The 25,411-nt window shown below is 37.8% G+C and overlaps 1 protein-coding gene across 7 annotated transcripts in view; it reads right to left on the bottom strand.

The window, feature by feature from the left end:
• Window positions 1–438: 438 nt before the first annotated feature.
• Window positions 439–25,411, bottom strand: part of WDR11 (WD repeat domain 11) — a 54,355-nt gene continuing 29,382 nt past the window's right edge. For 4 of the 7 annotated variants that reach the window (XM_073793887.1, XM_019940131.3, XM_073793890.1 and 1 more), the window contains 16 exons: window positions 24,556–24,631; window positions 19,982–20,090; window positions 17,870–17,994; window positions 17,024–17,171; window positions 12,753–12,859; window positions 12,213–12,327; window positions 11,661–11,832; window positions 9,226–9,334; window positions 8,225–8,287; window positions 7,037–7,102; window positions 6,083–6,260; window positions 5,327–5,422; window positions 4,633–4,798; window positions 4,019–4,116; window positions 3,432–3,577; window positions 1,403–2,206 (listed from right to left, as the gene is read on the bottom strand). In XM_073793887.1, coding sequence (XP_073649988.1) covers window positions 1,894–2,206; window positions 3,432–3,577; window positions 4,019–4,116; window positions 4,633–4,798; window positions 5,327–5,422; window positions 6,083–6,260; window positions 7,037–7,102; window positions 8,225–8,287; window positions 9,226–9,334; window positions 11,661–11,832; window positions 12,213–12,327; window positions 12,753–12,859; window positions 17,024–17,171; window positions 17,870–17,994; window positions 19,982–20,090; window positions 24,556–24,631 — 2,087 coding nt within the window. In that variant the 3' untranslated portion in view covers window positions 1,403–1,893. Of the gene's footprint in view, window positions 1,382–1,402; window positions 2,207–2,581; window positions 2,663–3,431; window positions 3,578–4,018; window positions 4,117–4,632; window positions 4,799–5,326; window positions 5,423–6,082; window positions 6,261–7,036; window positions 7,103–8,224; window positions 8,288–9,225; window positions 9,335–11,660; window positions 11,833–12,212; window positions 12,328–12,752; window positions 12,860–17,023; window positions 17,172–17,869; window positions 17,995–19,981; window positions 20,091–24,555; window positions 24,632–25,411 lie in introns of those variants that run through there. The other 3 variants (XM_073793889.1, XM_073793888.1, XR_012326871.1) reach the window with 2 other exon arrangements.

The following is a 25,411-nucleotide window of genomic DNA, read 5'->3' on the forward strand; positions in this document are numbered from 1 at the left end:
ATGAATGAGTCCTGGGTTTCTTCTAGGACATTTAGCCAAAGCACTGGCCTGGGAACAAGCATTCCCAGGACAGGCTCTTCCTCTCCATGGATCTCAGTTCCTTGTCCGATGGGGCAGACTGATTGATATCTAAGGGTAGAGACTACGATTTTATCTAAAAACACCTCCTGGTGGGTGTTACGATACGTGCCACTGTGGACATCCAGGAGGAGAAGACAGGAAGGCCATTTCCTCACCTCTGAGAGCCACAAGCCGAGCCCTGCCCACCCAGGAACTCAGAGGCAGCTCTATGCTGGGGCCCAAGCCCCCGCAGCCCAGGTTCTCCGGGTTCAGCAAAGTGGCTCGGATGCTGGAGGGCCGGCAGCTCGACGGACTCCTGAGGCACCAGCCCAGCACCCGGCCTGGTGCGCAGCAGCTCAGAGAACACAAAGGCCTGGCTGGAATGAAGTCCCTTTTTATTTATCATTTCTGTAAATTATACACATTTAAATTTTTAGCGATAATTTATAGCAGTCACATCTCATATAGTTCAGTCATTGGAAGAAAACAAAGAATATTAAAGAACAGTGCCTTCAGAGAGGAGGTTACTGTGACACATCACTGGAGTTAAAATCCAAAATATACAAGACTCCACATACTGGACAAAACATAAAGCTTACAATTTCTCTATGAGCCTATGAACCTGAAATTACAAAATTTAGCAGCTGCCTAAATCAGGAAATCAACAGTTCTGTTTTCAAGGTAAGAAAACAAGGAATGCTATGGTAAGTCACGTTTACTGCTTAAATGTTTCTGCTCTGTTTGTACCTGGAATGACTGTATATAAACACAGGCAAAGCACAGATTTCAGAATAGGTCTCACAAACTCCTTTTACTATAGATTTTAATCTAGTCAATGAGAAAAGCAATTCAGTTGCTTGGATCTTAAGTTTTAAAAAAATTAAAAGTGTTTCCAGGGACTCTTAAAACTGTCTCCAAAAGTATAAAATGTTATACTTTCAAAATCTGAAGCGTTCCCATCTTTGTCTGAGATAAATACAGGTCCTAGAACCTGCTCCTGACAGCATAAACGTTCACATACTGCTGTGCACATGTAGTGAAACAGCCCACAAGGACCCCGGCAGGGACGGCATCATCATGAGCCTGGGCTGTGACCGTCCACAGCCAGACCAATGCCCCGGCCGACTGCTCGTGAGGCCGCGTGCCATGGTACATGCTGACCTGTCACTCTTCAGTCAGTTCTTGCTTGGGAAACTCCAGCTCATTCAATAAATCTTTGCCAGCTGCTCCAGCTTTTGAAGCAAAAAAAACCGCTCCCTGTTTAAAACCGAGGTTCTTCAAACTTCGGGCATAATCCGCATATATAGCGGAGATGAGTTTCTGTAAACCACCGTTAAGGAAAAGAAGGGCAAAAAGGGCTCCACCAGCTTCCCACAGGCCAGAAACAATGACCAGCTCTGCTGGAGTGTCCACGGGAGGGCAGCACGGGAGAAGCACAGGTACCTCTTCCCTGGGGGAGGGCAACTCCTGGCGGGGGGAGGCGATGTTTCAGTGTGTAATGTCCCTGCACTTGCACCAGCTGAGCCCAGAGCCTGTCCTTCTACAAGACCCAACTAACATCCTCCCAGATTCTCCAAGGTCTAAATGCACTTAATGACTGGAGAAAGAAAGATGACAGAAGTGAAACTCACATGCATACCCTCATGCCATTTGAAAGTCAGAGAGGCTGGTGGTTTAAGAGGCAGATGAGCTTCACTGAGAGGTTCTATTTACAAAGCCTGCCCCAAGGCAAGAGCTCCAGATAGCTGGGTGTTGGGATTTTAGACAGCCCTGTTCCACTGTGCTCTGATATCCAAAATGGCTCCTACAAACTAGAGCCAACTTCCCCAGTGCCTAGATATATGACACTGAGTTCAGCTTAATTTTCTGTAAAAAATTATACAGAAAATCAAAACCATGACATGTAGAAATGAGGCCACAATGTAACAATTCAAGAAGAAGTGCAATGATATAACAACAAGGCCTCTGCAAAAACAAGGACCTGGGAGTTGGATTCTCAAGCTCATTCTTTTCAAAGAAACACATGTAACTCAAGTGACGTGTAGAAGAACTGAAACGCTCCTGGTCATACGTGGACCACAGTGACCTGCCTGCACGACACGTCTCTCTGAAGTGCTGCTGTGTCTTGTTCCATGTTAGACTGTCCCTATGGATAACAGCAAGTTTTTCTTTTTATTCTATTCCAATATGCATTTATTCCAGTAGCAGCCTCCTTTACCTTTCCTAAACTAGTCTTCCTCTATCTTCTTTTTAAGTTCAAACAAAACATTACAAAATTCGGGCTCCCTCCCCTTTACAGCCCTTCCTGACCCTCCGTCTATCTCACAGCTGATGCCGGTGGTGCAACCACCTTCTTTCTGATTCCGTCCCTCTCGTTTCTCCCTCTTTCCTGGCTCTGGAGGGTCAGAATACAGATCTTTCTCGATAGAATAGCTCTTCCCCGGCAGCACAACCGAGAGAGATTCTAAAACCCACTACGGCATCTGCTTCCTCCTCAGCACAAATGTCCCGGCAAAGGATATCTGTGTCCTCGCTGACTTCAATCGCACCGTACTTGAGACAAGCTTCCACAAACAAGGCCGCTCTGTCGAAGTACCTCATGCTGCTCAACAGAACACGAGTTAGGTGCTGTAATTTATGGTATCTGAGAGAACCGTCCCAGGGCGTGTTTCTATGTAAAGACTTGTACACACTCTCCCCGGAAGCCCAAGTGCTGCGTAAGTCACACCAGCACCGTTCTCAGCCCCGGCTTAGAGGAAAGGAAGGGAGAATTCTCACGCCCCAACCTCCCGCTCTTTTTTATTAATACTTAAAAAAAAATTGTGAAATCGTTGAATTTCACAGAAATCTACAGAGATAGGACAAAGATCCACGTACCCACTGCCCAGATTTAACAAGTAAGCTTTTGTAGTATTTGCCTCAACCTACCTCCCTTAGATTTTAAATAAATAAAATGTCCTATAACAAGTGATGAGTATTAATTACCCTTCAAGGTTGTCAGAGGGGACACCTCCAACTCGCCACACTTTCTTCACCCTTCCTACTGCCTTCTAGCCTTCATCTCAGTTGCTCTACTCAAAGATGAATTGTCCCCAATTCTCTGAAGACTTTTTTAATATTCTTTTTAAACAGGTACCTGTTAGGTGTGACTAGCATATTGGTAGGAAAATAACACAGTTCCTAGACCAAATGAAGAATTAATAAACACAGACTGTTCCATCCCTTTAGGTTTCTTTTTTAAATAAACCTAAAATGTATGCTTCTCCCTTCACTCCCGACACCGAGGACTACCCTCCACCCGGCAGAGCCTCAGGACAGCGTAAGGTGGTTAATCCCGGGTGGTCCTGACCAGCTGTGGGCACTGGGTGTACCTGTGAAGCGTCTCAGCCACGCTGGAAAAGCAGCCCAGGGAGAGGAGGACCAGGAGGGCCTTTGACTTCTGGTTCACTTGAGGGGAGCAAAGGTGGTCAACCCAGCGCTTTAAAACATCAGCGCACTCTTCTGGATTTAAACGGACCTGAGAAAGACGCCCACGTTAAAAACAGAGACATCCTGCACTACAGAAAGGAAAAGAATTGAATCGAAATGGGATCTGTTCCTATGAAACAAAGCTCGGCTCTGCTTTATTACACACCCCCTGATGCTGCAGCACCACGACCAGCAGTGACGGGGACCCACACCTTCGGGACCGACAGGCCTGGCAACACCTCTGGGCTGAGTCTGGGCTCACACCCCAGTAGGGAGAGGAGGCAGCTGCTTTCACTTAATTGCTACGAATGCAACCTCCAATTTGCAATAAGAAATGTAATTTATACTCAAAGAATAAGAGGATGAAAGTTGCAAGAAAATATTCGCAAAGCTGCTTTGCAGCCACAAAAATGCTTCTAAATCTTGAGTCCAAAGTTCAAGACTGAACTTTCTATCCCAAATGTTCAAGGCACCTACTAGAATCACCTACTTTGGCAAGCCACGCTGCCCGGTTCCACTCGCCGTAGGTCTGCAGGTAGCGGCAGGCATCTGCAGCTTTGTCTATCAGGCAGAGCAACTGAACACCCTCTGGAAGACAGAACAGCAGCCCCACAAGTGACACTGGAGCTGTCTTTCTGACAAGTCACTAAAGGATAAAATCACCATTTGACTTCATCTGGTCTTGGACATTTTATACCTACCTATTGGAGACATTACTGACTTAAATTTTAAAATAAAATATTAAAATAGGGCTTTACAATGTTACCACTCAAATGAACAGGGTTGGAAGTACAAACACAGTGCAGAAAACAAACAAGTAAAGCCTACCTCACTCACTGGTTTTCAGCATTTAGGGTGCCCAGGTTTATCCAATTTATGCCTATTGTCTTGGCAATTATTAATAGTGCCCCATTTACTCTTTAAAAAGCACTCTGGTCTAGATGATTAAATTATATGGTCATCTTATCAACTGCTAGCAATAATCTTTCTACTTTTCTCCAGTGTATATAAAAAAGAAAGAAATATCCCTAATAACCAATTACCTTCCAGGAGTGGGTCTGATTTTCCAGAGTATTAACGAATATATCCCAAAACATGCCTTACCTGCCAATTTCCCATTGGCAATCATATTAGTTGCCACGAGCTTAATGGTGCTCTGGGAGGGACCTGACGAGGTGACAGTTGTGACCAAGCAGGCTTTCAGTGAATCACAGTAATAATGCTGGTTATCTGCGCTTGTTTCCAATAACAACTGCACAGCTCTGTCTGTCTAATAAGAGAAACAGTTCTTCTAATTACGAGGCCATTTTCCTCCAACATAACCTTTTAATATTCATAATTTGGAACACTGAAGTTTTCAGCTTAAAGAGGACTTTTCTCAAAAATGTTCGTGGACACTTTGTTTGCATATATACAAGTTGAACAAAAGTACAACACTGCTTCTTTAGGACAAATGTAAAACCACATTCTGGTTTATACAGGTGCTTATGTAAGCTTTGCGCCAGTCAATTCAAAGACACAAAACCAAAACAAAACAAAGCTAGTTAGGCCTCATGTGACATTATGGAAGCCAAAATTACAAGCTGGTTAACCATATATATCTTTGCTTTCTCAGAATGTTTGCTGGTCTTATTTCGAAAGAAAGCATAATTTATACTTATACTTTTATACTTTTAAGGAAACACTATGTAGTGTGTGTGTGTGTGTGTGTGTGTGTGTGTGGCATAAGTAATGCTGTAAATTACTAATCAACTAGGAACTCCCTGAAACATGAAAAGAGTTATAAAAACTAACATACTTGACCCAAGAGAAGTAGCTGGTCTGTACATTTCCTGGTATGATCATAAGTTGACCGTTTCACCTCCTGGAGATTAACCCTTTCCAGCTGAAATTTCTAGAGTAGAAAAATAAAAGAGAGAGAAAATTGAGGCTGGATTTTAAAACTTTTGACTTATTTAAATTATACTTAAAGTCGTTTTAGTAAACATTACTTTGACTTCTGAGGTTATTAATCAGCTTCATAGTTTAATAATAAGTTTAATAAGAATCTAAGGAGTTTAATAAGTTTAATAAGTTTAATAAGAATCTAAGGAGAAACAGTGTTGGAATGTATTCTAGTCTGTGTGCAAGTCTGCTTACAGAAACTGCCACTTCAGTAGGGCTGGAAGAAGCATCTCTGTGTGTAATTTAGAACTCTACTGGAAGTTAAAAAAATTATGAAACTACCTTTATATATATAGAACAGCAAATTTAAACCAAGTAAACTGTTTGTTATTTATAGAAAATTAATAAAATGAGAAAATTAAAATGAACCAAGTTGAAAAAAAATTTTAAGACCAAAAAAATTAGAAGACTGTTAATAAAATTTTAATGTCTATTAAAAAACTCTGTAAGCATTTATGAGCTTTTCAAGTACTGAGTCAATCCTTTAATGTGAATGTGCCAAGGGACTCATTTCTATCACATGGACCTTTACTTAGTGTGAAAGTTTCCTAAGGTTAAGATACTTACAAAGACAGAGCTTTAAAGGTTTTTAATATATGAAACATAATACCTGAAAATAGGCGTTTTCACAGAGCACATCGTAACATATATCTAGTGGGTTGTTCACTTTGTCCCAAGGAGCAGTTTCTTTAGCAGCTGGTGTGCTTGCTGCCTTCTCCTGGGACAAGCTGTGCAGGTAGTGGGCAGCGACAGTCCAGAAGTGCAGCTCCGATTCATCGCCGTAAAGCCTGGCAAGGGTGAAACCAAAGTTTCCACTGAACTCACACAGCAGCTACTTCCCACAGTAGCTTCAAGTGCTGGGAGCATGGTGCTGGCATGTGAAAGACCACGTGCCGGGCTGGGTGGAAGAGGTGAAGCTGCAAGTCCTCCAGCCCTGTTACTGGGTCTCAAACAGCACAGGGCTCTGACTGCATGAGGCCCCTTCAGACCCAAATCCCCCTTTGTTCTGTGTTAAGAGGAACACCATGGTTCTTAAGCCTGGGCCATTATTTACCTGGTTTGCCATTAGCATACCTTTCAATCTGGACCAACTAAGGAAGAAGTTCCTCTGGAATAACTGACTAGATAAGGTGTGGAAATAATATGCTATTTATTCTCTGGGGAGTGGAGGGAAATGTCTTTTTTTATAAGGGACAACTCTACTGTACAGTAAGAATGTAGAGATTATTACTTCTAAATATAAGTTATTGGTACATTTATTACCAATATTGGTACACCAATACATATAGGTATATTTATGCACTTTGTAGCTGATATTTTAAAAAGCTGTCTGTAGGAGGGAGTCTTTTCAATAGAGAAGGCCTAGATCTCATGCTTAAAATGTGAGGGTTTTTTTTCCTATTTGTAGTACTACTTTCAAAATTAATTGTAAGCCAACTATAAAGGATGAACTGATATATTTTCTAAAATCCGAAAGAGTCTGGTCTTAACTAACAACCTTAATAAAAGAAATGAGTTAACCTGAAATTCCCTGTGTCTTACACAAAACATTTCAAACAGTTACCTTGAAACAAGCAGGCATCTCTGCAAGAGAGTAAATTCCGGATCGAGCAAGAGTTTCTTTATGTCACTGCGGACAGGAATGCAGACAAAGGCAAGACGATATTTTTGAATCCAACAACAAAGGAGATAAATCAGTAACTCTTAAAATGAAACATCCTACCCAAAGGGTATGCTTAGAACTTACAAAAGAACTCACTTTGCTGTGACCCTGAAACTGCAAAAGCTTACAGGGCTTAGAGTGTATCTAGGTTTGGAGAAGCAGTACCCATCAACCACCACAGCTTAAGGCTCTAATTGTGATTCACCTTCTTGCTTCTTGAAGCAGTTCAACTCATGTTTTTAAAAGTATGAACAGCTGTCTAACTATAGGAACAAGAATGTCATTGTTGATAAAACGATTTTGCTGATAATCATCAGGAACAGTACATACTTTAGAGACGATGCATTCAGAATTTATTCTTGAACGTATTCAAAAATTAAAATATTTAAGGAAGAAAGGCTAGTGTTTTTATAAATTGCTATTTCTAAAATAGCCAAATATAGAATATTTATAAATCAGGAAGAAGGGAAGATAGTCTTTAAATCTATTCTTTTCCATTTAAGCATAAAGGCTAACCTTGGAAGAGAGAAAACAATAAAGTAATTATTTCGAATTTGACATCAATAAAATATTCTATTATCGTTAATTTATTAAGTATTAAAATACATGTGGCAGAGTCTAGATTGCAAAAACATGTTATGTTTTACCAAGAACTCCTTGTGGACCCATATTTTTCTACTTCCTTTCCAATATTATTCCCAGTACATATTTTTAAATGCTCTTGGCTCTAGGGAGCATGTTAATTTCTTAGCCAGAATAGTGCACACACAGCTCCTGACACAGAGAGCTCACTTTAGGAGAGGGAAGCGGACACACAAGAATCGCCCTGTGTACACCCTCTAACACGAGGCTTCGCAGGGGACCTGCGCTGGAGGCAGGCTGAGCTATAAGACGTCCACTGCACAGCAATCTGAACCTTACTTCCACAAGACAAAGATTCGAAAGTCACCTCTGTGAACAGAATGGTCTCTCCGTGGGCTACTAAATATTTTCTAAAACAAAGCTTATTTTAATTTTAAAAAGCCTAAATCATTATGTTTTTCTTTTTCATAACCTTATCTTCTAATAAAACATAGTTAGAGTGCTTACTTAGACAATGAGTTCAACTGCTCTTGAAGGAGATTCTTTATTTCTTCATTTTCTGGATAATCACTGTACCAAGAAAAGATTTTAAATGAGTTCATTTTCTCTTCACTTACAATTTATTTATTTCACTTACGATTTATTTCTTCACCAGAAAAAAAGCTGTATTAATATAGAAATAACTTCTTTGTAGTCCTTGGTTTAAAACCTGGTTGTAGACCAAAACAGCAACAGTCTACTCAGGAACCTACCCATCATCTTTAATGTCTGCTTTTATGTTATTTAGTCAAAACCAAGAAATGAGTAAAGTCTCCTTGGCCTTCAAGAAACCAGAAAATTGATCAGTGAGCTCTAAAAACTATTAGATTTAGATTCATGTTAATAAGGAACTTAGCAATGACTAAAGGAATCTGCTTGTTCTGCTCTGCAAAATGACCATTCATTTCTTTAAGTAGATACTTCTTGGAGAAAAGATACCTCATCATATTATTATCTTTTTAATTCCCCTAACCCAGGCCTATCTGTGCATTCCACATGGCATAAGTCCTGTAACACCTGTGGTAGTTTAACTAATAACCACTAATAATGTGAATATTTTTTTGCAATGAGGCAGACTATAAAACATAAAATACCTCTGAAGTAGGCCCCTTCATGCTGCTTCTAAAAAGAATTAATCTTGTCCCCAAATTCCTCTTGGTCTCAACTGGCCCTCTTCACACTCAGTATGCCATGCCCCATGTTCAGACAGTAAGACTACCACAAAGCCACCTGAGAGCAGCACGTGTACTCACAGCTGTCCACAGGCTCACGCTTCCCCAAAGTCCCCAGAGGGGTGAAGACAAGAGGCAAATCAGTGATTCTTTTAGTGTGTCTGCCATTACTGCCTCAGCTCGGTTTTAAGTTTGCAATCCCTATAGGCCCTGGAGACAGGTCACTGCTGATTTTCATGGGTGTCCTTCAATCTTAAATCAACTAGGAAAGGAAAACAAAAATGCAAAAAAACTTACACGTGAGAAATGTCTAAAGAATACCGTCCATTCCAAGGCTGATGTAATAAGAAAGCTTTCAAGGCGAGGGCGGCCCTTGGAACAAGGAGATACGGGCACCACACGGGTTCTAGACAAGAAAACAGTTTTTGCTTTTAATAAGTAAAATTTTATACTACTATAAAGCTTCAGCTATAGACAGTTTACAGAGAAGTCAGCAGAGAATGGTGTGTAAGTCTGGTGGCAACTCAGAGAGTATATTCAATGTAATCACTACTTATGACACAGGGGCTAAGAGTTGGGGAGAAAGCAAGATTGAAGAGTCTCTGACACCATAGTGATACTATTTAAAGTGCTTGGAAACAGCATCATACTAAATGTTATTAAAGTCTCATACTCTTGAATTCCTTTTAGATGCTGCTAAAAAGAATATTGTTTTATGCCATTTTATGCCCCTGATAATAGGCAGTGTGGGCAAGAAGGATTCTCCAACTCAAAAACAGGGATTCCAATTTTCTACATTTGTCTGACCTCCCCCTTTATGGGGGGTTGGGGGAGGTATCAGACAAATGTAAATAAAGGCCAGGTGGAAGAAGAAGACTATCTAAGCTATTCTAAGAAAACGTATTTGAATCGATGTATTATGATTTTTCTACTTGTCATCAAGGAGAGTTGAAGAAAATATATTAAATATTATATCACTGCACATGACCTCAAATGATTTTATTTTTATCCGACATCAGTAAGTCCAAAATACATTTCTAATTCCTCAGAATAGGAATATTATATCAAACAGACTGATATTTTTCCAAGCTCAAATCAGCACATATCTGGCAGCAAACACAGACATCTTTTTCCTAACTCCATATTTACACTCTCACCAGTTTTTATTCTTTAACATTTATTGAGTGTTGTTCTGAGTTTAAAGTTCAATATGTGGAAATATGCACAATTTTATTGTCCTTTCCCCATTATAATTTAAAAATTTTTCCCTTTCTGGCTGAGGTCACACCAACAGAGATTGGATAGGAATAATTTTTTTTTTTTTTTTTTAGTATTAGGAAAACTTTAAAAGAAAACTGTGATCTAAAATCTGGCTGCAGGCCAGCCGTTCGGGTATGGTATTAAACATGTGCTAATGACGGGCTCTAATTCTGTAGTCAGTTTAATTTAAAAATAAGTACCCTGGCTATGGAGATTTTTAGATACAAATTTTAAGTTAAAGGTCAAAGAAAAGCTTCTCAAACATTTAGATTATATTTGCACACTTCTTTACCTAGAATTAGTAACTAAAAGAAAAATCATCCTTGAAATTCCCTCCATTTCCTTAATAACTTTATGTTTAAAATAGTATCTATGCTTGTCCTTCCCTAGGAGGAAGTCCTGTTACTTCCGCAGAGCTGGCAGGTGTCTCAAGGACAGATATGGGAATGCAATGCTCAATTTCTGCCTCAGCAGATGGCAGACACGGTTACAGAATAAGAAGTGGTGGTTCCCAAATACAGTGGCAGGGTGGGGCAGTGACAAAAACAAAAGCACCCCTAACGTAAGGTAGCCCAGCCAACACAAACAACAACTTGGTAGTGCCTCAAGCACAAACATAACATGAAGGGGCAGGTTTTCAAAACACTGTTGCCTCTGAATGTGCCGAAGATTGACTCTACAAAGGTACAGACAATTCCCAGAGCTGACAGTTTCTAAGATGAAACTCAATAAATGACTAAACAATTCTCTAATGAAATTTTTTACAGGTCAGATAGCTTAGAGTGTACACCAAATATATGCTTGGAGAAAACTTAATGAAGGAAGTCTGATTTTCAAGTAGATTGATGGGTGCATTCACAAACTTCTCATCCTTCTTTTACAGTCACAGTTATTTTTGCTAAAATATTTTTCATTCTGGAAAAAAAAATCTCGAAGCATAAACCATACAAAACCATACAAAAAAGGGTAAGGTAATGCAATCATCTAATTTTGTTTTGACTGGCCCTTTAACAAGTCATAAGATGGGCATCAAAATTCATGATACTCAGAACACTTTCCAAAGTGATTTCTCCATGATGCATGGTTGAGAAAGATATAAGGCTCACTATTAAAAAGCCAGCAGCACCTTATCACTAGATTTATGTCCTCTAATGAGTTCTCCTAAAGTCTGAAGAAGCCATTTTTATAAATGTAAACATCTTTGATCTTTTGACAGAGCACTCAGAAAAGGGTCAAGGAAGGGGCGCTTGGTAAACCAGAGTCAGGGAATGATTGACGTCTGCAGTTACAAAGAGTCTAGCATCTCAGCAATAAAAACACTCAAGCTTTAAGTTAATATATAATATTTTCTTAAACTCAGATTCCTAGAAAGCAAGACTGAGATGAAACAGAAGCATCTCTCTCCCCTGAAGAGAGCAGCTGGTGCAAAATAAAGACAGGTTTCCAAGCATCCTTTCCCTAGAACTCCATACCAGTTAACTCCTGTTCATCCATCCTAAAACAGGTGGACTTCATGGACATCTCCAGGACCCTGATACACCCATCATCTGAAGCCAGGATCACTTTATCTGATGTACACCAGTCCACGTCCAGTATCCGAAAGGTTACATTTCTTCCACTTCTTAAACTGCTCACCATCTGAACCTTCAAGAGTGAATTTGATTGTCACTTTCACAAAGAAAAGGAAGATGTTAATCATTCTGGATTAAACAGTCAAGGAAAGACAGCGCCTGTGGCAAAGGTCCAGTTTACGTTCAAAACTGAACAGTCTTTGGCAGTCTACCTTCCACATGCAGACTGCATTTTAAAGGTCCCAAAGATAGTGATAACATTAAAAATCTGTTGAGCTATCACCTTTAAAACAGAAATACTGTGAAAGAAAAATTTTAAAGGAAGAAAACTTTTAATACGCTTGACAAACCCATTACATAGTTTTCATTTCTAAATCAGAAGGAAGAAAAAAATACATAGTTCCTGTGGCCAGCAGCTTCATTTGCAGTGTACCCACGTGGAGCTGGGCCTACCTCTTTAGTATCCCATACTTCAGCTCCATCATTGTACATTGCTATTAATTTTTGGTTTCCTTTACCAGGGGCAAAACGAATCTTCCTCACCCAACTTCGGTGTGTAGGTATTCCTCTGAGGACAAACAAACAAAAACCAAAACACCAATATGAAGTAGAGTAATATCTCATCATCAAGAGATATGTCCAATGTCTCTTTCTATTTCTGTTTTTGACAAGGTCTAGTGATGTGACAGGAGAATCTCTGCTTTCTGGGACAGGGGCCACGTATAAGAGAAAGTGTCTGCTCTTTAACAATGGCTGGAATAGTGTCCCAGGACTTCTGCATGAGCCACCTGCAGATAAGGGTCTTCTATGAATGTTCCAGAGTTTGGCTCAAGGCCCTTCCTCCCAAGTTCAGTGACAAGAGACCCAATGGTCCAAGCTCCACATGACCATATTTGGTGACCCTGCTTATTACCAAGTCACAAGCCTCCAATGGAACCGTACCAAGAGATTTTTTTTTAAACCAAATAACACGATTGCATTTTTGACTCATACCTGGATACTCTGCCTTTCAAATCCCAAAAATTTAAATTTCCATCCACATCTCCAAGAACTAATGTATCACCTTTCCAAGCGATGCAGGTAATACTACCCATACTTCCCTAGAAAACAACAGCAACAAATACACATCAATTTCACCACTTATAAGCAGTCATAACAGAGAAATATTTTTATTTAATAACTGTGATAAAGTAATAAAGATATTTTAATAAAACCTAATTAAAAATGGTTTTGCTTTAGTAAGAATGTCATCAAACACTAACAGAGTTCAGACACTACGAGAGCTACCTAGCATTTCGATTTCAACTAAGAAGAACCAGGAGATTTCAATTAGATAGACATTGTTATCTGAACTAGGTTTATAGAAAAGGGATGTCTTTTGAGGGAGAACTACTTCAGAGAAAAGAAAATTAAAAGAAGAAAAAAAGAGAAGGAAAGGACACCCTTTCAAGAGAGCTCCCGTCTCCAAGTTATCCCTCACTGCAAAAGGATAAATAAATCTATTCTGGGGGAAACTTAAAGCTGTTTCACAGCTAATTGTTCAGCAATTTTTCTATTGAAAGAGAGGATCCATCACTACGTAGTACATCTGAAACTAACATAATATTGTATGCCAACTATATTTCAATTAAAACAAAAGAAAGAAAAAGGGGATCCAGAGCTTCACTGATACCTTCTGGAATAAGGAAGGTGAAGAGATACTGGGTATTAAAGGCATCTGCACAATTTGAATTCACAGAAGGCTCTGCAGAGAAGTTACACAGGGAAACACAAATATAAGAATGAAACACTACTGTAATAAATCCAAGTGGGGAGAAAGGAGCTTCAAGATCTAACACATGCACAGAGGTCATGTGATGGAGAGCCGAGAAGCCTGGGCTCTGGGGTCAGCTGCCTGGGCTTGAATCCAAGCTTTATCATTTAATTTGCTGTGTGATTTGGGGCATGTTTACTAATCTTTCTGTGTCTAGAATTTATCATCAATAAAGTACGGTAAGCTCACAGAACTTGAGGAGTTCCTATTACTGTTAATAAATTTCTACAGGTAAAGGCTTTATGACAATGCCTGCCACAGAGTAAACAGTCAATACATGTTAGCTATTAAATAATATTATTGCTCAATTACTTTTCTACTTATTCTCTACTTATATTAAAAGAAATCTTGTTTCTTAATTTATAGAACAATGTAAAACTTCACATGTTTAGCTCTCGTGCCATCGATAGTAAGGAGGAAAGCTCCAAGGGTTTACCAAATTGGCTATTAGTAGACTTGCACACACACCAAATACTGCGTAAATCATAGTGTTAGTCAAGAAACAGAAGAAAAAACTGGATTAAGTATTTTAATGAATTCAATTAATAAAAAACTTAGAAAGCTATGTTAAATAGAGTTCTGTATAGTATAAAGATCTTATTTCTATTCTCCTGACCATATTAACAGAATGTTTAAGAATTTGCCTTTAAATTTACTTTTTCAGTCTTAAATTTTTTTTTTTACATTTTATAATCTTAGTTTCTAACTTCTAAAAATTAGAATATTAAAGTTTAAATTTGCCCAGAAATAAGTGTTACCAGCTTAGAATTACAAGTGATGTATTAATACAACTGCACAATTAAACAGCTCAGACCTTTCTCCCTAAGAGCTTGTTGATGGGATATAAACCGTATGGAAAGCCTAAGGTGCTTTCAGAGGATGTGGCACAAACTCGCTTTGTGGCTCCAAATAATCCCAAGAGAGCCAGTGTAAGATTTAAAACTCTATGACAGAGTATTATTAGTTGACATTGATATGTTGCCTACGTGGAAAATATGATGTTCAAAAGATCAGAAGTAAGGCTGGCAGCAAAGCAAAGATATTCATTCTCTCCTGCTAGTCTGGTTTTCTGAATAAAGGCAGTCAGTCAACTATAAACTCTCCATGAGAACATAATTTAAAATGTCAAGCTTTCTGCTTCTTTTCCATTTTTATATACTGTTAGTTCTGGGGCCAAAACTCAGGGGAAGTTTCAACTCAAAACAAATGTTTAACACTTTACATTTGGGAGGAGGGTAAGATAAATATTGGATTAAAATAAACAAACAGGGCTTCCCTGGTGGCGCAGTGGTTGAGAGTCTGCCTGCCAATGCAGGGGACACGGGTTCGTGCCCCAGTCCGGGAAGATCCCACATGCCACGGAGCGGCTAGGCCCGTGAGCCACGGCCGCTGAGCCTGCGCGTCCAGAGCCTGTGCTCTGCAACGGGAGAGGCCGCAACAGTGAGAGGCCTGCGTACCGCAAAAAAATAAATAAATAAATAAAAAATAAACAAACAAAACCTCTGCCTAAATTCTACATGTTTATTAGTCATTGAAAAATATTTTGATTACTGCAAATAAAAATAATGAACCAAAACCAATTTCTCTTGTTTTATATAGTAGATGCTTAATTCTCTTTCCCTAAAAATAATGTGCTCTAAAATATGCACTAATTTCACTAATAAGGCTGGACCCTTATTAGGATGGTCATTCCTTGAGGCAGCTGCTTCTAGCTGTGGAATAAAATGATCTGGCAGGCAGAATAGAGACTTGCTATATCCTGACTTCAGATCTCCATAAAACAGTGTAGAATCTTAAAAGCTGTGTGGTGCGATAATCCTGAAAGAAGCAGTTACAAAGAGAAAAATTCATGTGTCTAATGTTCAAAAATTTTTAACTTTTTTTAGGGTGGGGGGGAACTAGAATCTCAAAAATTATTGGATTATTTCTATTCTAATCTCAAATGTGACGTGATTAGAAAACAAAGAGACTGAGCTATTTGCAAGTGCCACTATCGGAGTTCAGATGGGTCCTTCTCTGGAGTCTAGAGGAGCTCTGAATATTACTAAGAAAGCAAACTGACTTTCCAGAGGACAGCTCATTACACTGCAACTCTTATGCCCACACCCTTTAACCGTAGCTCTTCTTGCTACACACTTAAAGTTACTGCTCCTACTTATAACTACCAAATATCAATTTTTCACATTTGCATTATTTTCACACTAGTGAAAACTTTTGGCAATATTAGAGAGTTTAAAATAGACATTACTAAGTCTCAGATATGACTTGTTCTATATAACAGTAAAAATGTAATTACAGTTTGAAAAGCACTTTCGCATGCTAGTTTCAATTTTTATCAATGAAGGTTTTTTGGATGCCCTCAATTCTTCTAAAGCTGTTAATAAGGAAGATGTGGTAGCCAGCCCCTAAGAGGCCAACCCCCCTACCTGATTCTGCCTTTGGTATTCACGTCCTTTGGTAGTCACCTCTCACAATGAACAGTGACCCAACAGCATACTGTGAAAATGTGACTTCTGAAAACGAGGTCCTAAAAGACACTGCAGCTTTCTTTTGCTCTCTCTTTGACCACTCGCTCTGGAGGAAGCTAGCTGCCATGTCTGAGGACACTCAGGCAGCCCTATGGAGAGGTTCATGTGAGGAAGAACCAAGGCCTCTCATCACGGCCAGCATTAACAGCCATGTGAGTGAGCCATGTGGGAAGGGGATCCCCTGCCCCAGCCAACAACCTCATGCAACCTCATGAGGGTTGGCATTCGCCTACAACATTCCATTTTTAGATGGCAATTTTAAATCAATATATATATATTTAAAAAACCATCTCATCCTCCAGTTAACGGTTATAGTATTATTCGTTAACAAAAACATTTTCTTCATCCATCCATTAAAAACAACCTGTGAGATACACATTGACACAATTAACCACAAAACCTTGATTAGAGAACTCCACAAGCCCACAGGAGGATATATATGTTAGTAAATATTAATAAATATTTTTATACCTATAACCTGATTACTATTACCCAAAAGTAATACTAGATTTTAGTCAAATCCTTCAGGGTAATGCTTGAAATGGAAAGAAGAGAAACTAGAGTCAGACAGACAGACCTGGCTTTAAAATGCTGCTCTGCCATCACTAGGCTGCGCAACCTGGGGACAGTGACTCACTCTCCCTCAGTCTTGTCATAGATAAAATGTAAATAATTCCTCATGGATTATTATAGTGATAAAAATGAGTAACACACGGTTAAGTATTTAATCGAAACAGTTATAATGCTATTCTCTAGCAGTATGGAACAAGTTTAATCAGTGCTAATAGCTCCTTAGTAAAGTTTATTTACATTACACTTTTCTGAGATAGTTTTCAAACTCAACTATGGCTTCACTGGATATAAAACCAATAAGGACTTTAATAAGAAATCTTAATGAAGGTTTAGTCACAGGTTGGACTCACGTCTGGTGGAATCCGAGCGCTCTCTTTCACTGAGTTTCCTTCAACAGTGAGATGATAAACTTGGCCATCATTATCGGTAAACACAAAATGCTCCCGGGCAGAGATGTTCTGACTGAGTTCAGATTTACTCTCAGCCTCCTGCAACAAGCTTTGGGATAGAGGAAAATAAGATAAAGATATTTCTTTTCCCTCAAGTGACATAATTAATTAACTCACCCCAAATACAGATGCATTAACAGGGGGTCAAAACCATTTAAAAAAAAAAGAAAGGCTGAAACTAATCTTTGCCTAGTAATAACAGGAAAACACAAATTACTCCGAATGCCACGAGTGAACACTTACCCTGAACAGAAAAATGTGGTGATCTAGACCTCACACAAGAAAAAAATCCTTTTTGCTGTTTCTGCTGCAGAACAGAGGCCTTACCTCGACTCATCATTCTCTCTGAAGTTTTTTATTTGTAAATTTAGTGGGGATGGGGGTGGGGTGGTACCTAAGTTAGAATCCCTAATACGTTTCCTTTGGTGAACATAAATGACAATGGGACCCATCTGGATATTCATGCTACATTCATTTGAATTTCAGAAGCTGAAGTTTATGGAGCAGAAGGGCACTGAGAATGATCACATTCACTAACGGGTGCTGATGTGTAGGCGTTACTGCACAAGTTACTGCTGCAAACTGCACCAAGCAATGCAATACTAAAACTAACCTTATAGTAATATGAGCATGTACTGAAACATCAACGTATGTTCAAAAGCAGACTAAAGGTGCCTTGGGATGACACTTGTCAATTTCGCAACCATGACTTGGCTATTACAAATGACAGGGGCGGAAACAGGGTACCTGATCACAGATGACTCAACAACACTCAGCTCTGTATCTGAGACCACGGTCTGGCGGGCCATGGCCTCTCGGGTAGCCAGCTGTTTCTTTCTTAGGCTCTTCAAGTTGTGAGAAGGTGACCACTCCTGTGAAGCAAAGACAGACATGCCCGCAAGTGATCAGTTTCTCTGTCAAAGAACGCTTCCAGAAGAGCTGGGCATACCCGCCATTGCCCAGCGTCACTTATTATTACTACACATGAATTCACAATTTGTTCTTAGGTTTTACTTTTTTCAGAAAGGTTGAATGAATGCATCTTCATTACTGCTTACAGTAGAATATTTTAATGATCTACCTCTAATCTTCAATTACAGCTTAAAGGAAAAGAGCTTAATGGCCAACTCCAACAGGTTTTAAACTTTTGATGCTTTCATCTTTTACAGAATGAAAATAATACATTTAATTATGGTACCTCCCACTCCTTACCTCCCCACCTCCCCCTTAGGTACACAAGGTGAGATGATCACACTCCTCCAATCACGGCCCATTATCATCTGTAGGTCCACCCCAAACCTCTCCTTTTATTTATTTATTCCTGCTTATTCTAATGCATTTAATCTAATATCCTCTCATATGTATGAATTCTTAACATGTAGTTATTTTACATGCACATATTTGTGATCTGCATTAACAGTAGTGTGTTATATATCTCATCCTGTTTCTAACTCTTTTTACTCAGTGCAATGTATTCAAGTCCCACCTCTGTTGTTTCTGCATGTTATGTAACACTCCATAGGTATATCTGCCAATTTTTAGCCTAGTTTTTAGTTTAGTTTAGTTTCCCAGCAAAAGACACCCAGATTGTCTCTATAGTCTCCTCACGGCAAATTACACTGCAGTCAATATCCTCACAAAAGTTCCTGTGTGACCAGAAGCTGATCAGCTGGAACACAGAGGATGTCTGTGTTTGCCTAAGTGCTGCCAGTTTGCTCTGCAGAATGGCTGCACTGGTCTAGATACCTATCAGCAGCGCCAAGGAATTCCTATAGCCCATATTACACCCACATGGGATGCTACCTGGCTTTCCACTTTTTGTTAGTCTAAAAGGTATATCATGGTTATTTTACTTTGCACATCCCAAAACCTATGAGTTTGAACATTTCTTCACATGCTTGTTTGGCCTTTTAGGTTTCCCTGCCATTCATTAACTGTTCACGTGCTTGTTCGTCCTTCCACTGGGGCTCCTGTCGCTTCATTGCAGGAGTTCCTACAATACTAATCCCTTAGAGGGATTAGTTAACCCTTTGTCCATCTTAGACACTGGAAAATTCCTTTTTTCAACTTGTCTTCTATATTTAACCTTGACAATGGTCTGATTCATTGAATAGAAAGCACCAATCTTGATATAATCAAATTCATTCAATTTTTTTGCCTTTTGGTTTGAGCTTCAGATATCCTCTTTTGCCCCAGAATAGAAAAATATTCTTCTGTATTTGTATTAATTTTATAGCTTTACTTTTTTTTACATTTAGGTCATTAATCCTGTGAAGCCCACCTCTGAATATGGTATTATGCAGAGATCCAGTATTTTTCTCCATAAAGTGAGACAGTTTCCCCAATACTGCCTACTAAACAGTCTGTCCCTCCTCTTAGGTTTGTGAGCTACTTTACTGTACATTCAGTTCCCAAACATTCATGGGTCTGTTAATGAGGTGTTTATTATACTGATCCATTTCTCTTTCTCGGGCCAATATGACATTGCTTTTATTTCTACGGTTTAATAATATGTACTGTATGGGGTAGGACGCGTCCGACCCCCACCCATACTGCCTACATTACTCCTCTTTTTTCAAGGTTGACTATGACCTTTATTTTTCCATAAATATTTTAGAATATGTTTATCATGTTCTTCAAAATATCTAAATTAAATTTAAATTGGAATTTAATATAATATTAGCTTAACCCATCCAAGAAAATAAGAGTTGTCTCCATTTGTTTAGATCATCTTCTCTGAATACACATTTTTGGCAAGAAAATACACAGGATTAATGATTTCAATTCAAGCTAAAGAAAAATATTCACCACATATATACATACCTAAATAAACTGTTTACTTCTTAAATTGTAACTTACCAAAGCAGTTATTGCAGGGAAGTTTTTGGACATTTCTCTAAGAATGGTACAGGTCCTAACATCCCATAACTCCAGGGGTTTATCTTTGAATACAACTGCCAAATACTGTCTAAAATAAACAAAATTACTAAATAAACCTCTTTTTGCAAAATTTTCACAAGCAGTGCAAATAAAAAGTTCAGTAAATCAGAAAACTCAGATGACACATTCTAAACAAAGAGAATTTAAACTAACCTTTAGCCCTCATGATTAACAGTCCTAAGAAGGTAAAGCTCTAAAATGACCTGTGAGAGCCACATAGCCATAAGTAGGCAAGGAGCCCAGCTCAGAATGATGAGAAAAGGCATGAGTTCACATCCTGGTGCCACATATTACAATAACCCTCCTGAGGCTCGATTTTCTCATCAACACATGAAAATACCACTACTTACATCAATGGATTGACTGGGATGCAGGTTACGGTAAAAATTAAATGAAAAAGTAAGTAAAGTTTCTATCATGCCGACAGTGAGGAAATGTGACAGAGTAGGAAGATCCCTGTAGCGCAGTGTTATCAAAGGACTCCCACTTGATAATTATGTGACCTCAGACAAACAATGTGACCTTTTGAGTTTTATTCTGCTTATCTTTAAAATGGCAACACCTGTCTTACATACCTCACTAAATACTGTAAGGATAAAAATAAACAAAAACGACCAGCACACGTGAAAGACTTTTATAAACCGTGATGGATTATACAAATGCAAAATGTTACATTTTTTATTATATCTAATATAAAAACAAGGCGTGTATGTAAATAACTAATATAAAAGAGAATCTGGTAAATGCTATAGAGATTCACTATGAAAGTTATTAATTTTGACAATAGGAAAATGGCATTCTAGGCAGAGTTACAAGTGTGATAAATGGCAAAAGACAGGAAAGGACACAGGGTGTTTGGGGGAACATGCTGTTTGAAATGCAAAGTATGTGAGAGCAATCATCATGAGAAAGAAGGCTAAAATGTGAATTTTGGATTCACATTATAAAATCCCTAAGACACCCTAAAATGCAATGCTAGCATGTGCAGAGATTCATCCTGCAGAGAAGAGCAGATCACTGAGTTCTGAAGCAGTGGTGATAATGTGATCAGTTGTTTAAGATGTATTAATTTGGTAGGCTTGTGTAGAGTCAAGACTGACTGGAAATAGAAGAGACTGGAGTCCAAACAGTTTGAGCAATTCTCAAACTTCTTAGTCCCAGGACTCCCTTACGTTTAAAAGCATTATTGAGGCTCTCCTCCAAAGAACTTTTGTTCTTATGTGGGTTACACTAACTGATATTTTGCATATGAGAAATTAAACCTAATATAATTATAAACTATATTAATTCACTCAAAATGAAAAAAAGAGAAAATAACTACCAAGATGGTAGATGAAAACATATGCCATATTGGTAACTACATTAAATATGAATAATTTACAATGCAATTAGAAGCAAAGATTATCAGATCAAACAGTAAAACAAGTCCCTATTATATGCTCTCTGTAAGAAATCAACTTTAAAGACAGAGATAAGTTACAAATAGGAGGAAGGAAAAAGATATACCATACAAACACTAATCAAAAGAAAGCTAGAGTGGCTATACTAATCAGACAAATCGGACAAACTTCTGAACAAAGAATATTAACAATGATAAAGAAATCAATGAATCAAAAGGGTATGATACGCATGGAGTCAATGAAACAGAAAACAGGAAACCACAGAGAAAAATCAAAGAAACCATAGCAGTTTCTTTGAAAAAATTAATAAAACTGACATAATTTACTGATTATCAGAAATGAAAGAGACATTACTCAGATCACACAGCCATTAAAAGAATAAGGGAATTATTATGAACAAGCTTATATCAATAAATTCAACAACTTCAATGAAATGAAGGGACAGATTACTTGAAAGACACCAACTACCAAAGCGCACTGAAAGAAATATATATATATATAACCTGAATAGTTTGGCATCTATGAAAGATGAATTTATATTTAAAAACTTTACTGCAAAAAAAATTCTAGGCCCAGATGGGTTCCTCAGTGAATTCGCCCTATTTAAGGAAGAAATAATATCAATTCTACACAAACTCGCCTAGAAAAAAGAAGAGGAGGAAATATTTCACAACGCATTTTACAAGGCCATTACCCTGATTCCAAAACCAGTCAAGGATATTACACAAAAACTAGACCAATATCCTTCATGAACTCAGATGCAAAAATCCCTAATAAAGTATCAGTAAATCAAACCCAACAATGTATCAAAATATTAGCAAATCAAATCCACTAAAATACCATGACCAAGCAGAGTTTATCCCAGGAATGTCAAGTTTAACATCTGAGAAATCAAGCAATATAATTCACCATATTAAGCCAACTTAAAGAACAAAACAAAAACACACCAAATGATGATGTCCATAAATGCAGAAAAAGCATATGACAAAATTCAACACCTACTCAATGATACAGAGTTTCAACAAACTAGGAACAAAAAACTTCCTCAACCTGATAAAGGGCATCTACATGTATCTACAACAATATCTTTCTAGATATGTCTCCTCAGGCAAGGGAAAGAAAAGCAAAAATAAACAAATGGGATTACATCAAAATAAAAAGCTTCTGCACAGCAAAGGGAACAATAAATAAAACAAAAAAGACAACCTACCGAATGGGAGAAGATATTTGCAAATGATATATCCAATAAGGGGTTAATATCCAAAAATATACAAAGAACTCATACAACTCCCCAACAAAAAGACAAACAACCTGATTAAAAACTGGGCAGAGGAGGTGAACAGACTTTTTCCCAAAGACAAACAGATGGCACGTGAAAAGATGTTCAACATCACTAATTACTTGGAAATGCAAATCAAAACCATAATGAGATATCACTTCACACCTGTCAGAATGGCTATTATCAAAAAGATAAGAAGTAAGTATTGGTGAGGACGTGAAGAAAAGGGAACCCTCAGTTGGTGGAAATGTAAATTGGTGCAGCCACTATGAAAGACAGTATGAAGATTCCTAAAAAAATTAAGAATAGAACTACCGTATGATCCAGTTATCCCACTTCTGGGTATTTATCCGAAGAATACAAAAACACTAATCCGAAAAGATACCTGCATCTCCCATGTTCATCATCACATTAATTACAATAGCCAAGATACAGAATCAACTTAAGTGCCCATCAACAGAGGAATGGATAAAGAAGATGTGGTATATATATATATATATATATATATATATATATATATATATATATATATATATAAAACAATGGAATATTATTTATCCATAAAAAGAATATCCTGCCATTTGCAACAATGTGAATGGACCATAAGGGTATTATGCTAAGTGAAATAAGTCAGAGGAAGACAAATACCACGTGATTTTACTCATATGTGGAATATAAAAAAATTAAAAAAACAAACCAAACCAAATAAAAATAAACAAGTAGATACAGAGAACAGAGTAGTGGTTACCAGAGGGAAAGAGGTAGGAAAGAGGGCAAAATGGGTAAAGAAGATCAAATGTATGGTGACCGATGGAAAATAAATTTTTGGTGGTGAGCACGCTGTAGGGTACACAGAAGTATAAATACAGTGTCGTACACATGAAACTTACATAATGTTATAAATAAATATTACCTCAGTAAAAAATTAACTATTTCAGTATATAAATAATTGAAAATCGAAATAAAAAAAGAAAATACACCATTTATAGTAGCATCAAAGAAAAAGCAAAAAATAATTCACAAATGATGTGTAAGACCTATAAGCTGGAAACTACACAATATTATTGAAAGAAATTAAAGAACTAAATAAGTGGAGAGATACACCACGTTCATGAATCACAAAACTCGGTAGACGTCAATTCCTCCCCATGTTGATCCATGGATGCAATGCAATGAAAATCAAAATTCTAGGAAGCTTTGTGGTAAAACTGGTAAGTTGAGTCTAAAGTTTATATGGAAATGCAAAGAGCCTCGAAAAGCTAAAGCAATTTTAAAAACAATTTCCGAGTGCTTACTCCTTTCTTTGTTCTTTTGATTAGTTTTCATTCAGTCTCTGTTGTCAATAATCCTGCTTTACATTTATTTTCCCTTGGAACAAAAAACTCAGAAACTTACTGGAATTAGATCTAAATTACAAATAAGGAAAATGAATTCTTTTACTCAGTAAACCCAAACTGAGGTGGAAGTTGAAATAAGAATTTCACCAGATAACAAATAACATTTCTTAGTGAGTGACAGGCATTTATATCAACATAGCTATAGTGGAACACAATGGGGTTACTGGTCTTACCAATCTAATGAAATGTTAAGGTTCAGATAAATTACCTTGTCTTTTTAGAAGTGGAGAATTAAAAGCAATAGCAACTTAATTTTGCAATTAAAATATTTTCTTTGATATGGCTGCACATCACAGTTTGCTATCACTAAGAAATTCTATATGCATGCATGCATACTCTCACTTTCTTAAAGATAAAAAAATCCTTGAGATTACCTTGTGAGAAGACCAGAGAATTTTTTTTTAGGATGACACTTACTTCAAATGAGATACTTTAATCATTTCGATGGGCGATTCATCATTACCTCGTTCACCACGAAAAGCAATGCTCCTACCTTTAATTGCAAATATTAAAAGGTAAAAAAGCACATAAAACATGTAAGAAACTAAAAGCTGTACCAGTGTAATTTGATCAGTGCTACCCTCTATTCCTGTTCCCTCTTCCATTTGCTTCTAAGCTGTTTCTAATAATCTAAATTCAAAAGTATTCTCAAGTATTCAAAACTATTACAAGTTAAAGACCAACAGTATATTACTTACATTCAAATATCTACTTTATAAAAAGATATTTTCTTTTTTTATAGAATTTCTTGAAGTCCTTCTGTGGTTTCTTTCAAATAATTTAATCTTAGAAATTTAGAAATACCAATTTCTAAAGTTTTAATGCATCTATGGTAAAGCAACTGCTTACTGTAAAAACTACTGGTACATTCAAGGTAATATAAATATTTTCATGTTTACAAATACTAATTAGTGGAGAAAACACTCTTTGAACAGGTATTTAAGATTTCTTGTCCCATGTGCAAAATACTCAACTACAATATTTTGACATGTTCCTATCAAAAGGTCTCTATAAACTGAAACTGGGGAATATTAAGAATTAGTTAATAGCCAAAGAAACTAAATGGTTTTCTATAACTTAAAAAATGCAAGTTCTACTTTATGTTTGAACAAATATACATATTTTTTGGCTGCATTGGGTCTTTGTTGCTGTGCATGGGCTTTCTCTAGTTGTGACGAGCGGGTGCTGCTCTTCATTGTGGTGTCTGGGCTCTCATTGTGGTGGCTTCTCTTGTTGCAGAGCATGGGCTCTAGGCGCACGGGCTCAGTAGTTG

Source organism: Tursiops truncatus, chromosome 16 (assembly GCF_011762595.2).
Source record: "Tursiops truncatus isolate mTurTru1 chromosome 16, mTurTru1.mat.Y, whole genome shotgun sequence".
Classification (NCBI taxonomy): Eukaryota; Metazoa; Chordata; class Mammalia; order Artiodactyla; family Delphinidae; genus Tursiops; species Tursiops truncatus.